Raw genomic sequence first — 18513 nt, forward strand, 5'->3', positions numbered from 1 at the left:
AATTCTACGGTAACAGAATTAATTTTTTCTCCCTTTAATGTTGACATTGGCAACTTTGAAATGCAATTGCTGGATTTAAAAAATAAAGAATTATTCAGCTCTAAATTTGAACGTCTCTGTGTCGATATGGACGGATAGAGAAAAACAAATATGAACACAGCACAAGTAGTCTGCTTTGAAAAACCTGGAGAAGGAAGACACATGATAATTGCTAAATACTTAATAATGATCTTATTTATTGATAAAAATTAAATTGTAATAATTAAGGTATCCATAAAATTAAATCATGACAAACACTTAATGTGAACAATGGCCTTCCATCTCCTTGAAAAGTTTGGATAAGTCAGGTTTGTATGCTGTTGTTTTTAATTTTAGGCACGATTCCAGGTTCTCATCAATAAGACGACTTCTCAATTTTCTCTTGATAAGGTCTATGCTTGAAAAAGATTGTTCGCATGAATATGTAGAATTGGAAAGGGAAAGAACAGCAAACGTTAGTTTTTTCAACTGATCACATGAGTCAGGAATACTATTCCAGGTATTAAAAATCATCATGTCTTCCTTCTCCAGCTCTTTCAAAGCAGACTACTAAACTTGTGCTGTGAAACATGTTCACATTTGTTTTTCTCCAATATGTCCATATAATCACAGAGATGTTCAAATTTAGAGCTACATAATTCTTTATCGATAAGCTTTATCTATAATAGAGTTGGTAATCTTAATCACCAATTCCATAATTTTGAAAATGTCTGCGCACAAAGCTCTTCTTGATGAATGATGCAATGGTAAGCAAGTATCTCGTGATTTTTTTTTCTTTCAAAATAGCAACAACCCCTTTTCTTACGCCGGTCATAATTATCGCCGCCCCGCCCCGTCTGTTGAAATTGACACAATTTTGTTGAGTAGTGGCAATAATCCTACAAGTTCTTCTTTAGGACCTGTAGGTAGATGAAATAAATCGTACAAAACGTGATACTTGTGCTGTATCATTTATGTCACAAGATTCGTTGATAAAGCTGAAACCAATTTAAGATCTTCGACTTGCTGGTTGGTTATATTCGAAGACATTTTGACTGTTGTATCTTTCACTGTTTTAGCCTATACGTGGTCATTTGTGGCCGAGCCACACCCAAGGGGCCAAAGAGCCACATGTGGCTCGGGAGCCGCGGTTTGCCGACCACTGGTCTAGGGTAACAGCTCCTGAGACATTCTCAGTCATAAAAATAATGATGCTTCACATTGAAACGTAGGGTCCCGTGATATGCACAATTAAGACTGGGTGTGGTTTGGTAAGATCATTAACTTCAATGTGCGTTTGCTGGAATACCACCCACTAGTAGCATGGATGTATCGCTTTGTACTAGTGAGAGATGAGTGCAGGGTTTCATTTCCATTAAGAATGTGAAATAATAATAATAGTTCGTAATATTCTCCCTTCCCACTCCTCTAATTCACATTGTGTAAAAAGTGGTAGATAAATGGTTTCCTACCAATCCTCACAAACAAGCCCTTTCAGTCACACCAAATTATAGGGGATCCATTCGTACAAGAAAGATCTGATCAAAGATGTTGAACCTTCTTCCAGATGAAGCCTTTTGTTGTTTCTCTACCTGGGGCGTGTTTCAGTTTGGTGCAACTGCCATTTTCTTATAAAAAAATATGTAGGTGTAGTTCTTCAGTTTGGAGTTTGTATGAAAATTGGTCATCCCAAGGAGGACAGGGGAGGTGGGAAAGAATTTATGATGATGGGGGAGAGGGGAGCTACAAATACCAAAAATCGTATACCATCATCTATGGGGCCATATGTACTATCTTAATAATATGCAATATTTTCCAAAAATGATTGTATCATTATATCTATAGTGGTGGTGGATCCTGCTCATCACAGTCGAGTGTGACTTCCTCCTTCCACTCAGAGTGTGCTGATGATGAAGAGATTGCCCTCGCCCTGCAGGCTCAGGAATTCGCTTCCAGACACCGCACCAGGGCTAAGTTCAGGTTAGTTCCGATGCCAAGAAATAACAGTGGATTATACTTTTGAGTCTATTATTACTTTTGGGCATATAATTTTACCATCAAAGATGTTTAATTAGTAAATAAGCCACTTAAGTACTGCTATTGTCATTCATAACATAATGATTTTTTCTATACGTTTCAGGTCTAGTGAAGACTTAATTCATCGTCTGTTTGTGTGCATTGCGGGCGTTGCCGACCAGCTGCAAACCAACTTCGCATCTGATCTGCGAAATATTCTCAAATCCGTGTTTCTGATGAATCAGACGCAAGAGATAGAAGAACCGGAGCCGCCGGAGGAAGAACCTGAGGCAAAAGAGCCTGATAACGGAGAATCAACCGCTTCTCGGAAGAACAAATCCAGTGACACCATCGAGTATGAGGTGTCCGAATCGGAAGTGCTCACTAATGGAGATTCTTTTGACAGCATTTACTCTGCGGAAGAGGTTTACGCTGATAATATTGATAATGCCAACTCCAATAGTGACAGTCCTACTTCTCAACGTTCTCTGCAGAGTTCCAGACTATCTCAAGCGGGAACCGCTGAAGATGCTAACAATGACTTAAATCATAGAAGAAACTCCCAACCTGGTAGACGACAACCTCGTAACTCCTCTGATTCAAAAGTACCCAGTAGAAGAAACACCATAAACACGGTCATCGCAGAAAATAGACGGCGAATTCGAAGCAGCGCCGAAGACTTGAATACCAATTCCTTATTGTCAGACGGAGATTCAGATGCCATTAATCGAATCAATGCCAATGATGACGATGACAGAACATGCTTGGTCGACAAAGCCGGGTCAACCAGGAGCTCTTCGAGTGATTCATCTCACGTCACTGGAAATCCAACACCCGACCGGAGCAAAGACTTTATCAAAGATCCTGATGAGCGCAATTTAGCTTCTGACGAGACGGTGACAGATTTCAGACTGAATTCTCGCACTAGTAATGACTCAACTACGATTGAAAGGAGTTCACCCAGGATGGGACGGAATAACGTAAACAACAGAGACACTCGGGGTACAGTTGGTGATAACGCTAATTTGAGAGACCGCGGTGTCCGGTCGCAGAGTGTATGCGGCAACACGGGGGTAGAGAGAGCACCCGAGTGGGTTCCTGACATTGCAGCACCCGACTGCATGAGATGCGGATCACACTTTACCGCCTTCAGGAGGAGACATCACTGTCGGAATTGTGGTAAGTAATGTAATTATTGTCATGATTCTTTTTACTAGTACTTAGAAGTGGCGAAGACTGCATATTGAACTTATCAATATAATATCGAGGGTGCTAAGCCAAAAGATTCTTCCCAAGACTTTACTTTCAAAGATATCTATCTTTCTATTATCCTGTTTGCTGAGTGCCCAGCATTCTGATCCATACATTAACATTACAATATGTATAATTATCTGAATTATGCGTTAGTTATATGAGTTAGCTCAGCACTGTTCTGTAAGAATATCCTCACTAATGCTTTCTTAATGTTTATCCAAAAGATTGTAACATTCTCTGAAACCGTGCATGCCTAGTGATAAATATTTACTAAATGAATGGCCTACCAAGTTTGCGAATTGTGTGGACAATTATTTTGCTCATTATCCGTAAATTCCTTTTAAAGTCATTTTGTAAAAATTATTACATCTTTAATTGCAGGTAAAGTCTTCTGCGCATCGTGCAGTTGCAATTCAGTGCCACTGCCTCGCTTCGGCCAGATGAAGCCAGTCCGCGTGTGCGAGGAGTGTTTCCAGTCGCTGGCCAAGCGGTCGTGCGCCGCTCGCCAGATCATCCCCGGCACGCAGGCCAGCCGGCACACCAACTACACGCACAGATGAGATGCCAACCTTAAGATTATGAACGTTATTTTTATATCCACTATGACTAGACACTCTTGATGCTAATATTTTTTAACATAGTTATTTCGTCTAAATGTTGTACCTATGTTTTGAGAGGCCTCTGGACAAAGCAATGATTCGTACATTTATCTACAAAGTGGGGAATGACGAACTCTGAGTGAGATTGCTAGCTATAACATTTCCTACATAAATGTTGAACTACTTTTTTGAGAAATGTGTACAAATAACTCACCATATTGTGGAAACGTCAGACCTATCTTGATATTTTTGTTTTCAAGGTTTCAGGCTCTGAAGACATTATACTAATCATCACAATAATAATACCGAAGTCATTTAATTAAGGTGTTTTTAATCATTTAAATTAATTGGTTAATCTTCCATTATACTTAAATGTATTGCAATATTTTTATAATCAACTATTTTGTTTTATTTAGTTTTATTAACAATTTCTTGAGATGTTTCCGACATTTAGAAATCCCTTTACAAAACTAAAAACGCCTAAAATTTTCGCCCACGATATTTTGAATACAATTTAATTAATTATTTTAATCTATTAGCTCTTCGATTTGTTGTATTATTCTGTAGCCTATATTCATATCCATAAATGGCGTGAATGTATTGATAAATCGAAAATCATTAATATTCGGGACAGCAAAAACAGTGTATATCAAGTATGTTGTTTTGTTAGTTGAACACATAATATAATAAAATGTCTAATTTATCATATTACTATTTCGCATTATAATGGGTAAGTACTAAATAAAATGATGCGAAGGAGAATCTCCGTCCATCCTTCTTAAAAAGTGTTAATTTCGATTTATCTATGTATCATCGCCGTTGATGGATATAATATAAATAAGTGTATTACACTATTAAACAAGAAACTGTATGTAATCAATCATTAATTACTTATTATCTAGTGCCGCATATCGCAACTATTACAATAATATTTATTACTAATATGTATGTAACTTAAGAAGATTTATTCTTTGAACTTTGGGCATGAAAAGTGTCATTTAGACTTCAATTATTTTTAATCATAATTTGTAATTATTTTATTGTAAAATACTCACTGATATCATACAGATTCCTATTTCAATTCCTTAATAGGTAAATAAGTAATGTTTGAACTTTTATTATTTTATTCATTCAGCTTTTATTCTTATGAAGTTATATGGACAATCCTTAATAAATGTTTATCTTAATAATCACACTGCCTTTTTAAATATGTGTATCTGTTGTTATAAATAATAGTAGTTATTGTTAAATCGTTACAAATCGTGCAATCACTCATCCCACGTTATGTGCTAATAATGAAATTCATTTTGAAGCCAACACAAATTTATGGTGAATACTTGAACGATTGACTGAATTGTCAAGGTAACAGCTGATATGTATATTGCCAACAATTAATTATTAAACATATTGTGTCTATTATATTTTATAATCATCAATAAATTTTGAAAAAATAATCGAAATACTTACGAGATAAAATATGGCCGTTAATTATGAAAGCAATGTTTTCTGGTCCAATGTCTGCATTAAATCACTGTTATTACATTCAAAATGCTTAAAATATTCAAAATCTAATTTATTCACTTGGGAGCATTATTTCCAGTCAGTTAGTTAGTTACCTTCATTTGTTAGGTGTTTTGTTCTTTAAGTACTTTTCTACCACATTATGTTAGTCCATTAACTATAAAATACAGTTCCTCTCGCTTGTAATTAAAATTGGATGATAGTTAGAAAGTCTGTAATATCCAAATCAAAGTCCACAGGTAATATACTATTATTCAACCAAAAGCAAAATATGATTTTCTAATAATTAGAATGAGTTCTAGGTAATAATGTTTCTCCATTACCATATCTTATTATTCAATACCATGTTTTTCAAAGCAAATATTTTATTTAAAGTCCACACAGTATATAAGTATTTATTACAGATAATTTTTTGTAAATATCTCGTTTATGGAGGCAACTGGCTTAGCAATAGTTATTTATTTCCTTCATTTCTTATTCAGAGTTTTCAAAAGAAAATACAGTTTGTTTTCCTACTGAACATTTTCCACTCGGCTACAAATTACATACATACTCTTATTACTAATTGCTTATTGAGAGGTTTTAGGATTAATGAACTTACATAAGATGTGTCTATTTTCTAAAACCGCTATGTCCACTTTTCAGTATATATTATATTTTCAAATTATAACAATAATATTTCATGCTCTTTCATGCAATAAAATTTCTCATATTGACATTTATTTGTAGCATTTTAAATGATCATGTTTTGTATGTTAAGTTTTTAAATGATTTTGTCACGTTTTATAAGTTATGGATTTTGTGTTCCATTTTGACAATATGTGTGACTTATCGGTTTTTGAAAATAGACACCTCATAAGCTGATGATTATGTACTACATATAATTTTTTTTTACCTATTTTCTGTTTACTACTGGCAAACATCACAAAAAATACCTTAAATACTTGACAAAAACTTGATTGTGTTAAAATTACTACAAAATAATATCCTCGTAAGCTGTAAGGTGTTGGGATTAGGTTAAATGGGAAAAAAATCAAAACTGATTGAAAAAAAAGGCTGACACTCGATGGAAATCGAATTAATACTAACAATTGTATTTTTATCTTTTACGAACAAGTCTAGTGATAGGTTGTGAGTGATGGATATGCTTTTGGCATGTATACTTTTATTTTTATGCCGATCGACTTTATGACTGATTGATTTTGCTGTACGCATTATAACAAGAGATAACTAACTTTACCATTAGATAATACTCTCTAGGTAAATAAATATGTATAATAATAATTATTCCTTCTTACTTATATATTATAAATAAAATAGTTTATAATTTCTTTCCAAACTATTCTGCTATATTAATTTAAGACATACAGATAACAATATTATCTATGTTTATCTTCTATTACTATTATAATACCTATCTATAAAATTGTAGCGATTAAAATTATATTTTTATTTTATTGATTACTGATTATTCCCAACTTCTTGCCAATAAGTTGCCGGAATATTTTAGAAAACTATAAGCCTACTCTCACTCGGTTTGATAAAGGATACATGTATGAACTATGTAATTATCATTTGTATAAAATAATGAAGAGCATTATATTTATTACTCATTGATGTATTCAAATGATCAGAGATTGTCGATAATATGACCTAGTAGAAAGAAACTGGATTATTTCAGTGTTTCTTGATAAATGAAAATGATGAATAGTGGAATTGTAACCCCAAAATTAGAGAAATCGTACAACAAATGTCATATTACACTCTAAAATTTAAATGTAATTTTCTTATATAATATTTTGTTTACTTTCTGATTCTTTTTTGGGCCACAAATTTAAATAAACATAGGAATGTATACCTCGCTAACTCTTGCGTAATATATTATAAAATCATGGCGATGTAATATTATTGTTTTATAGTAAAAAGTATAAATCTGTTCAATCAATGTTTTTTTTCAATTCTTCAATTATGTAAATTTAATATGTTGTATATGAAATAATAAAAGCTTATGTCATTATTCTTATTTTCAATGTTACATAGGTATTTATCACTATTTTAGCTTATAACATGATATAATATAAAATATCAAGAAAATCATTCTTGTTTTTTTTCTACACTTCACTGTACAGTTTGTTGTTTTTTTTATTGTTTGTATTTTGGCGGAATGTAAAATTTGTGAATATTTATTACAACGGTAAGAATTGATTTTGAAAAACCACTGAATGACAGGTTGGCAATTTTGAGAATGTACATACATCGACCTAATCGATTAATTACAAATACTGTTCTTTTGAAACATAATTTAATGGGTAATATATTATCTAATACACATTAGTTAATAATATTTTACTCAAATGATGCAAATTAATGTTATAATATAAAATTTGTAGTATGTATGTATATTGTATATATTATTTAGCGTTTTTACTCATGAGAATGTAATTTTTTTATATCGAATCACATATCTTTGTAACCGTCTGAATGACGTGAAAAAACACCAATTAATTGACATAAGTGTTTCGTGTGTACAAACATAGAATTTTCATCAATACATTATTTGTAAATTGTTGTAAAGAAGTTTATTATAAATAGTTTCGAGTAAACGAAAATATAATAATTTTTTCAACTAAAAAATCTACTAAAACAAATTTGAATAAATTAAAATGCAATAATAAACAATATTTTTAATTATTTGACCGATTACAAGACGTATTTCATACTCATTATTTAGGTTACAATATTATTTATTTGGACTATGGGATGGCAAATAATCTAAATTACTGTTTCGTATAGGTTTGTCTTTACTGTGAGGTTATCTATTGCAGAAACGGAAAACACATTACGTTTCTGTATTTAAATTTTTTGAAAACTATAATAAGTACAAATGTGTTATTATTTCAAGCTAAACTTTTTAATTCAACAATTTTGGTCCGTCGCAAAATCCAAATAAGTTTTCAAGTGTGTCACAAGGCTGAAAAATACTGATAATTGACAATGCCACATTACTCAAACATCTCAGATGATTCATTCAACAATAGTGAGACGTTATCTATGTCAATGCATGTTTACGGGGAGATACAGACAACAACATTAATTCATCTTTACCCGCTCAGTGTAGCCAGACCAGAAATCGTACAATATTATTTGTAGGCAAAAAAACTTACCCAGTAAAAGGAAAAATTAATATCACATAAAAGATAATTACTATTGAGATTATTATTGTTTTATTTTTCGATGTCTGAAATTGTCTGGTTTTATATTTGAAAGTTTTTTTTGTTAAATATTTGTTTTTTTTTAATATCTGATTTGCACAGGAATTTTATCTTTGTATCATACGTTTGTAATAATTGTCTAATAATTAAAACAATATAATATTCCAATTTCGTTGAGATATAAATGTACATTTGTTATTTTAATATTATTATTTTCTTGATTCATTTAATTTAAAACATTTTTGTCCCTATCGTGGTGTTATTTTCAATTTTATTATTAAAAAATATATATATTATATGTTTATGACACTTGTTCAATAAGATAAATGAATAATTAATTATATTAAATAATCATAACTAATAAAAATAAGAAATAATCCATTGTAGTACGCTCTTGGGTTTAATATAATATGTTAAATGTAAATTGATGCAAGAAATACAGTAATGTTATTTTTCAGTTACAATAACTTGTTTTAGTTATTCCTTCTTTTTATCTCTACTTAATCCACTTCAGGTATCCAAAAAACTACTTTATCTACTAGTGAAATATGTTGACGACATTTATCTGAAATCATAAATCCTTTCCACGCGGACGGCACACCTGTTGTGCCGTCATTATCTGGCCATTCAATATAATTAGCATGTTATTTAAATGCAGTAATTAAATAGTCGCTGAATGCTCCGCGGCCAATAAGTTAATAGCGATCCACTGAGACCACAGTACACTCTCAGTAATCCGCCACCCCAAAAACCAGACAAGTGTCCAATTAGTGAAAACGCTGGATTATAGTGCATACATACAAATTAGTATGGTAAAAATTAAAAATGGTTTTTATTGATAAATTTGTCCTATGATAACTTCTCTCTGGTCATAGTTAAAATGCGGATGCCAAATCTTCCTTTGAATTTACTTAACCAGCCTTTGCTAGCTCGGAAATCATTTTTTTATAAATTTTCTCATAAAAGAACAGTGCCTTTTAGCGTGAAATGTCTGCAGAAATCGATGTATGCCCCTGACGCTCTTGTAAGAACCACGAATAAAGCGTTTCTTCTAATTGTTGATAATCGCCCGTCCTCATCGTTTGCCGGTGCCCAATCCAGAGTCAGTGCTTGTCACAAAATCTTCAATCTTGTTTTTGTTCTTATACCATAAACAGTTGAGCGACCGATATTGTACATTTTAGCAATCTCAGTAAATGAAGCACCGCCATCTATCTTTCGTAAAATTTCCAATTTTTGATTTAAAGTTAATGTGTCATGTTTACGCTTTCGAGAAGACTCCGTTTGTTAACTTATTTTAAAAAAACGTGGCAGAAGAATCGAATAGAAACACATGTGTCAGTTGCTAGAATACACAGCGGACTAACATCCTTATCTATGGGACTAACTGAAAGAAAACGATAATAATATTGACTCAGGTTAATTTTAATGGTCAACGGAACTGGGCTAGATGGCGGACATCTCATAAGAGGCGTAAGTCATAATATTGGCAAGCGGCGGACAGCTCATAAGTCATAATATTGGTATGCGGCGGACTACTGAATTTGACATATGCATACCGGCGGATTATAGTAGTTGTCGGATAAGCGAGCGGCGGATTACTGAGTGTACTGTACTTCTTACTGAGAATATCAAGCTATAATCATTATTGTGTAAACGAAATGGCACTTATATGTTTGTCACTGTGTACATAAACACGTGGGTAACACCACTGAATTAGACATGAGTCGATAGTATGTGTGCCTAAAATGCTTTACACCGGTGTTTTCCAACTGCCAGTCTGCAAATTATATTGTAAGCCATTTTAAAATGCATATGCCAAAAATTTCAAGAAAATCATTGGAACAAATTAAATATACAATATTATTATTCTTCTAATGCCACTCTGGTGATCAGACATAAAATATAAGGGCCGCAGGTGTAAAAAGGTTGGCAGACACCGCTTTACACAACCTCCAAAAATATGGCAACCCAACTTCTAATGTTAAGAATGTCCAAACCATACAACAGATGGCAGTACAATAAATGCTATAAGTCAAAAATAGATGTCTCTCACTGACATAAATCATTTTATTTCTGGACCTAGCGACCAATAGCAAATGAATTCCTATAATTTTTAGTGAGTTGTTAAGGGGGTACATGCTCAGCGTACGTCAAAATGGAGCTTTTATGCTAATTTCAAAGCATGATCCTGGACATTCCTTCAACGTTGTAGATAATCTATTAACATAATTTTGAAGCTTTGTCATCCTTTATATTTATTTTAAGCATTTGATGACTGCATAAAGTGTTTTTATTACATTATAGTATTCTTTTAAACCTCTCGCTCTAATGTTTTAGAATATAGTCATATTTCAGTACGTCCATGTGAAGTGGTGTTAAGATTTTTTATATTTATTAATTTTTAAAAGCATTTATAAAACCATTAGTAAAATTTATGTCGACATTATTATTATATAAAATTATATTGATAATCTCTGTGATCCCAAATTTGACAAGAATTAGGCATTTTATTATTCAAAAAATTGGCAAGATTTACACATTTATTGTAATATGGGGCCCCGGCCCAGGGACCTCCAATCATTCTTTTATATTATATTCTTGCTGCAATCGTTTCACACTTTGAAAATATAAATGATATATAAATAATTCAACAATTAATAGAGTTTGAAGAAATTTAAAGTAATGATATGACTCTTCTACGTACATTTTCTGTCTCCATATCACATTATTTATGCCATATAATATGATTAACTGAAAAGCCAATCTAAATCAGTGTTGAGGCTACTTCTTAAGGTGACGCATCAGTGAAACGCCAAATAATTTTCAACTGTACGCGCGACGAAATTTTGGACTCGCTGCCATTCACTGAGAGAATGTTGACCCGGGAACACGTCACTTTGCTGCGTGATGGCGACGGGTCAATTAATTCTAAAATCGTGTAAAGATGACTAAAAACGTTACCCATTTACTTTAAAAAGAAAACATGTCAATGAATATATTATTATTGTTACTAATAGAACAATAAACAGAACATAAAATGGACGTATGTTGGATTTATATGACAATTAATATGTCGTTTGACAGGCGTCATTTTCACCCGCCACCCGCAATCCGCGCATCGCCTAGCGACGATCTTTTTAGACCGTGCCTCAACTAATGCATGGCCTTAACAATATTGGCAATCCAAACCATTTGTTTGAAACCTGGATATATTAGTAGGCAGTAACGTCCCGTGGGGGTAGGCAGGTCACGCGTTGCTTAGAGGCGGCATATTATAAAGAAACGAATACGGTTATTATACATCACCTTTGAGAGCCGTGGCGGTTTTCCGTCAAGCAGACGATGCAGTCGATTCGTTGAAAACTGTCGATATCTTTGTTTAAAAAATAATGGAAGCATCCTTTCAACCTATCCTATTTTTGTAATGCAACGGCAGTTTATCGCACAGGAAAAATCCTCACAGGGGGCCTCCAAACGTGTCAGTGCCTCAGACCTACGCATACCTAAAACTCCTCCGTTTGAATAGGTAGATACATATTGAGTATTTTTTTTAATTCATTAAGCCCTGCGTAAACCAAACCATAATCGATAAAAAATATTCTTCTATCTATATACCTAATTATGTAGGTATGATTTAATGGCATAACTTTAGATATTTTATAGATAAACGAATATTTTTTTAATATTACCCATCTATTCTAGCTTAGGCATGGCTTAATTTAATTTTAAAAAACTACGAGTAACAAACACTATTATACACATTGTAGCCTTAGTTCAATCAAAACAAATATGTGTGACTGACAAAGTTTGTGCACTATTTATGTCAGATCTTAACAGCCTACTCCCACCCTTCGCCACTGGTAGATGATGACTAATAAATAGGTCGGTAGGTACCCAAGACTGGCATTCTAAGTATGTTTAAGGGCGGCACTTCGCCTAGGGACGTCACTGTTAGTAGGTATGTATATACTATACAACACCAACCAGCATTGCAGAGAAGTATGTCGTGTGATTTGTGGACCATATAAAAAGTTAATCACTAACCACTAATGTAAATTTGTGCTTAATTATAGATATACATACCTACTAAATAATTAGAACTTTTGCCTGTTTAGATATCTACTCGAGCAGATTGTGGATAAATACACCATTATCAGTTTAAGCACACGCCATTTTATAGCTTTGTCTGTCCAAGATTAGAAAGATGGCCGAAATCGACGCCAAATTACATCTTTTGTTCCGTAAACAAAAATATAATAAATTATGTAATTGGATGGGGAGCTTACTAAATATGCATGCCGTTAAACATGAGGACGGAAATGTAATTAATTGTTTACCTATCTAAAACTAAGCTTTCATTATTCTATCATATAAATAAAGTTGCTTATAAAGCATATCGCATCGGCCTATAAAGTCGTGGATCTCAAGTTTCGAATCTTGGATCTAGCATATACACATATTATTGTTTTTCAATGTTTGTTTGGAGTCAGAGTAGGTATGGACTAAAATTTTGAGTAAGTGGCTATTATATAACATCTATTTTTCATAAATACAAACATCTGTTAATAAAAACCTCACTCTATAACGGCCCATATTATGATCTTAGGAACGGGCATGGCTTAAAAAATCTTCTATCGGAAAAAACACTCATTGTAGATGCCAGATGGTAATAATCGTATAGATAACTTATTATACATAGGTATCTTCAAAAAATCCCATCTATTTTTTTAAACGTTCTATTACCTATATAATGTTTGAGGCTTTCACGGTTGTTTTTATATCTTTGTAGATTTTTGGGTTTCCACCGTGTGTCCTTCTTCCTTCTTTACTCGACGTTTCGGGCTCGTTGCAGAGGCCATTATCAAGAGATGATATTTTTATGATGAAAATGTAGTGTAGGTATGTGAATGTAAACGTTGCTCTAAGAATGTCAAAAAAGAATCCGATTAGCTAAGAGCAAACGTTGCTCAGAGTAATCTGTCAATCGTTACGACCAGGAATACCGGCTCGAATATTGGATTTTACTGATAGTGCCGGAAGCGATGACGTTTTTAACCGTAATCCATCATCCCTATTAATATTTTCAGGGTTTCTATGGATTTCAATGGCCTCCTTTACCAATCGTGCGAAATATCCTTTATTCCGACCCAATATCTTGGTTTCAAGCAGCGCTCGAAATGGAAAAGTTTACGAACCGGAGCGCTCGACAAATTTTCTGAAGATATTTACATAGTCATCAAATCGTATGTGTATTTTATAAAAATAAGTGTCAGATTTTCTATTCTATGGCCTATCTAGCTCAGACGGTCAACATATTTTTTCCACGAGACGGAGCGATAATTTTACAAATTTCACGAGCCGGAACGGCGCTCCGGTGCGTTCCGTTCCATTTCGAGCCCTGTTTCAAAGTCAAATTTGTGTCCTGTATCCATCGAGAGCTCGGCAATTGCCGACATCGTGTAATGTTTAAGTCGGTATGCCCTCTCGTGTTCACGCACACGCTTCTTTACTGTTCTAGAAGTTTGGCCTATATACTTTTTTGGGCATCCGCGACAGCTTAACTGGTATACCCCTGCCGAGTCCAAAGGTTGCGAGTCCTTTACTTGTCTTAATATATTTCGGACCTTTGTCGATGTTGAGAATATTGTTTCGATTTCATGCTTCCGAAGTATCCTGGAAATAGTATCGGTGGTGTTTTTGATATAAGGTAGGTTTTATTACCTACCGAAATAAAAATTTTATTGACATTTCTAAAAATACCTACACTGATGGGTTGTTTAGAAGAGTGGATGGTTGTATGTGATACAAATTAACCTAGACTACCTACATACATCAGTAGGTTTTACATATTATGCAAGTAATACAGTTTTAATGATATTAATAAAAGCAATCAGATGAAACAAATTCCGATCCTCTTATTTCCTCCGCCAACCACGTAAGTAAACCAAGTAAAATTTCAGCTCAGTTCAGGACACTTCAGTTTTAAAGTCTGCTGTACGGTTGTGACCCTGATAGCAAAAAAAATCCTTTGATTCTGAAAAGGAACTTCAATTTGCGACTCAAAACACCAGAAAGCTCGTACATCTGATACTGAAAGGAATGTTTTTGATTGGAACCTCGGAAATGTTAAAAAATCTCGAATCTGACGTTGAAGGAAAACATTTCGTTGGAGCCTGAAAAATCAACAATATGACCTCATATTATTATGTACTATAATTCATTTTTTTTTAACAAAACATGGTCACCGCATTGATTACATAAATGTCGCATGCAAACGACATGATGTGATAGGAAAATTGAGCCTTTATGAATGAATGAATGAATATATTTTTATAATTAATGTAAAATTGATTCCTTTTATGGTTTCAGAGCTTTTCCATTTGATCAACCAAACCTATTACATATTGAATATAAATAATGATATTTGGTGGTTAGATGGCGATTTTCTTTGATGAAAATCATCTTAGATGATTCATCCCAATCGATTCGTTAATTTCAAACATCCTGACCCCTCCCATTTCCACATGCACATGTTTTAATATTTATGAACTGTACTGTACTAAATGTGCTGAAAATTTCGTAGCGGCAATAACAACGATTATAAAAAATCGAAACGACGGGATGCTTAAGATCAATACGTCATTTTCCCATAGTCACTTAGGAATTGAACTGACTGATCGCCGACACGCTTTTAAAAGAGTTACGTATTAACATACGTAACGTCACGTTATACTCCCAAATGGTATGGAGAGAAAGGAATGATATAACGATAATGAGCACACAAAAAGTACATAACTAAATCGGTTGTATTAGTCAGCAAGTTAAATTATCACGGTTACAAACACAAGTAGAATTAAAAAGCAAAATGTCTGCGTTATTCGTTCGTTATCGGGAGGTTTTCAAGAGTTGCGGCCGACTTGCGAGATAGCGCACGTCTGGAATGTTAAAAGCTATTTAATATAATGCCTTGTTTAAGTCGTCTTATTTATAACCGAAACGAACCCGGTACAGCCTTCGTGATAGGTAAGATGCGAGTCCACAGGGTTTCAGTAAATCTGATATTTAATAAGTAAAAGGATTTGATTTAACTTACTCGTAATTATTACGACAATTTATTAATATAGGTAGGTACCTATATATTTTTAGTTCTTAAGAATTATAAAATAATATTGAACTAAGACGATTCAGTACCTTCAATACTGGATTCTGACTATAGTATTATGATGGCCCATGAATGCATTTTATTTTTTTTATTATATGGCATCAGCTTGTGAAAAATATGATTTGCGTGTGTGATTGACAACCCATCACTATTAATAGACCTACTAACCTATTAGGAAATAGATATTTTGATAGAAGGGTATCTTCATATCTGGTGCAGTCCAGTGGCGAAGGGTGGAGATAGGCTGTTAAGATCAGCCATAAATAATGCACATTAAAATTTGTTAGTCATACTACTCATACGTATTTGTTTTTATTGAACTAAGCCTATAATAATTTACAGATGGCATTGGTTAGTTTTTAAAAATCAATTAAGCCTTGCCTACCAAACCATAATAGTTTTGGTATATTTTGGGCGATACGACAAAATTGTGCACACTTTTTCATTCATATTTATTTGTTTTCGTTGGATTAAGAATACATATTACACATATTGTTGGTTCATTTTTTTTAAATCATTAAGGGGCTTAATTAAGCATTAATCAAACTACAATAGATAAAAAATCTATCTATAAAATATCCAAAGTTATGTATGATTTAATTGCAAAATTTTATATATTTTATAGATATACGAGTATTGTTTGACTATTATGGCTTAGTTTTCGCAGGGTTTAATTGAATTTTGAAGGGTTCCATCGCCGTGGCCGCCCCTTCTTTTTCCTGCAGCGGTGCTACAGGAGCGACCTATGTGCTGCAGGTCTGACATGGCGGGAGGTGCAAAAGTTGACGATGGACCGAGGGAAGTGGCGCGAAATTGTGTTTGCCCTATGCCCCAATCTTGGGTCGTGACAGGGTGGAAGAAGAATTGAATTTTAAAAACTAACCAACACCACCTGTAAATTGTAGTCTTATTTCTATGAAAACAAATACGTATGACTGACAAAGTTTCGTGTGCACAAATTATGGCGGATCTTAACAGCCTACCTCCACCCTTCGCCACTGTGGTGGATATTCGTTATTGATTTTAAAATCAAGAGAGTAGCGAAATTGTGTTTTGGAAATGGATTTTTGGAACGAGGCATTAACAAGGAGGATCATTATAAATGCACTTAGCAATTATTTTAAACAAGAATCAATTTATCATTAGACTCTAAAAAATTGAACGCCTATCAGCAATAATATATCTAAGATGCATTCGATAGTTTTTCGGACTTAATATTACTCATTGTGAACCGGAGTATCTGGAGAGACTGTCGGTTTTGAGTAGTCATTAGGGCATGTGAAATAGAAGGGATCATCGGGGCTTACTGGTGGTAGCCACTCCTGAGAGAAGGCAGACGACCGTGAGAGGTGGAAAATCTTCACAGAAGCCTATCCGTTAAGAACGACCGAGAGGATATGAATATTATTATGACATTATTATCTAACGACTGTTAGTAGCTGTATCTGTAGAAAAATGCATCGATAATCGTTACACAAATTTTCAATCAGATTCTCGTATTGTAATGTATTTAAGTACTATATAATTATGTACATATATATATAATTTTATCACACAGGTGCGATAATAGGTGCACCTAGCAATAAAAATTACCTTTATAATCATATTTTAATGAACATTATTGTAGATGACTTCTGCGAGGTCAATATTAATGAATGTGGCTAGATAACTATTATTTACCTAAGCGCTTTCCAAACTGACTACTGACATGACGTGCTAGAACCCCTTAAGAAACAAATTTTACCCGTGTACTAAATTTACTTAAATTTTCTCCTTCGTAGCCAGGTTCTTAACTTTTTTTAGCTTTTTTGAATAAAATATTTTCATTTCAGATTCAGCTGTAAGAGATTTTCAAGGTACCTATGTATAGTACAGAAATGTAAAATTATAGTAGTTTTGGTGCACTATTCTTACTTACTTACTTACATACCTAATATTCACTATCGTAGTATACGAATGCATACCAAAATTATTGTACTTCAATATTATATTACGATTATCTTTAATAATAAGAAATCTTTTGCATACCACAGTTTGAGAAACACTGATCTACCTGATATGATTATTTGTAGCGGCCATTTTTTGTATTTTAAAAGTATCGTCACTCATAATTATTGTGTATTATAGATACCCTATGACTGTACCTATTAATTGAACAACTGCCTCGAATCCCGCGCGCCACACTTTTAGTAGGTATGTATCATGATGATCAAAGCTATCGGTTATATTGAATACCTGACGAAAAGTTAAGTACCTACACCATAATAAATGGTTGTACCTCCATATATCAGAAAATGCATAAAGATAAATGGGGATTGGAAGAAAACACAATATTTACATCTTTTTGTGCTTAACACACCGAGGACGGATTAATTGACTATTTAATATGTAGGTACTTTAGCTTAGGTAGGTACTTGAAAATAACTGTTGAAAGTATATGTACTTACTGACTTATATCAATACAGAAGAATATTTGATACATCAATACGATGTAACATGTTTAAAAAATATTATTGGTAGGTATTATACAATATAGGTGGACAATATTATATAAGTAATAAGTTAAAATAATATTAAAATATGGAAATTAATTATCTTAGCTTTATTTTCCGTCACTTATGTAAATGTCAGTGTAGTGTAACCTATTGTTTCCCAATCAGGGTGACACAATTGCAAGTGTGTTATTTTTTTGGGCAAACATTTTCATTTAACCATGTGTGTCGCATAC

General features: G+C 33.4%; 1 protein-coding gene across 2 annotated transcripts in view; it reads left to right on the top strand.

Annotated features, from left to right (window-relative positions):
- The window catches only part of LOC147067307 (uncharacterized), a 56303-nt gene extending 52329 nt beyond the window's left edge, over window positions 1-3974 (top strand). For both annotated transcript variants that reach the window (XM_085953920.1, XM_085953921.1), the window contains exons 10-12: window positions 1864-1998; window positions 2159-3213; window positions 3670-3974. In XM_085953920.1, coding sequence (XP_085810046.1) covers window positions 1864-1998; window positions 2159-3213; window positions 3670-3848 — 1369 coding nt within the window. In that variant the 3' untranslated portion in view covers window positions 3849-3974. The remainder of the gene's footprint in view (window positions 1-1863; window positions 1999-2158; window positions 3214-3669) is intronic.
- The last annotated feature ends 14539 nt before the right edge of the window (window positions 3975-18513 follow it).

Source organism: Rhyacophila brunnea, unplaced genomic scaffold (assembly GCF_057557595.1).
Source record: "Rhyacophila brunnea isolate RB1 unplaced genomic scaffold, BYU_Rbru_1.0 scaffold_4, whole genome shotgun sequence".
In the NCBI taxonomy this organism is placed as follows: Eukaryota; Metazoa; Arthropoda; class Insecta; order Trichoptera; family Rhyacophilidae; genus Rhyacophila; species Rhyacophila brunnea.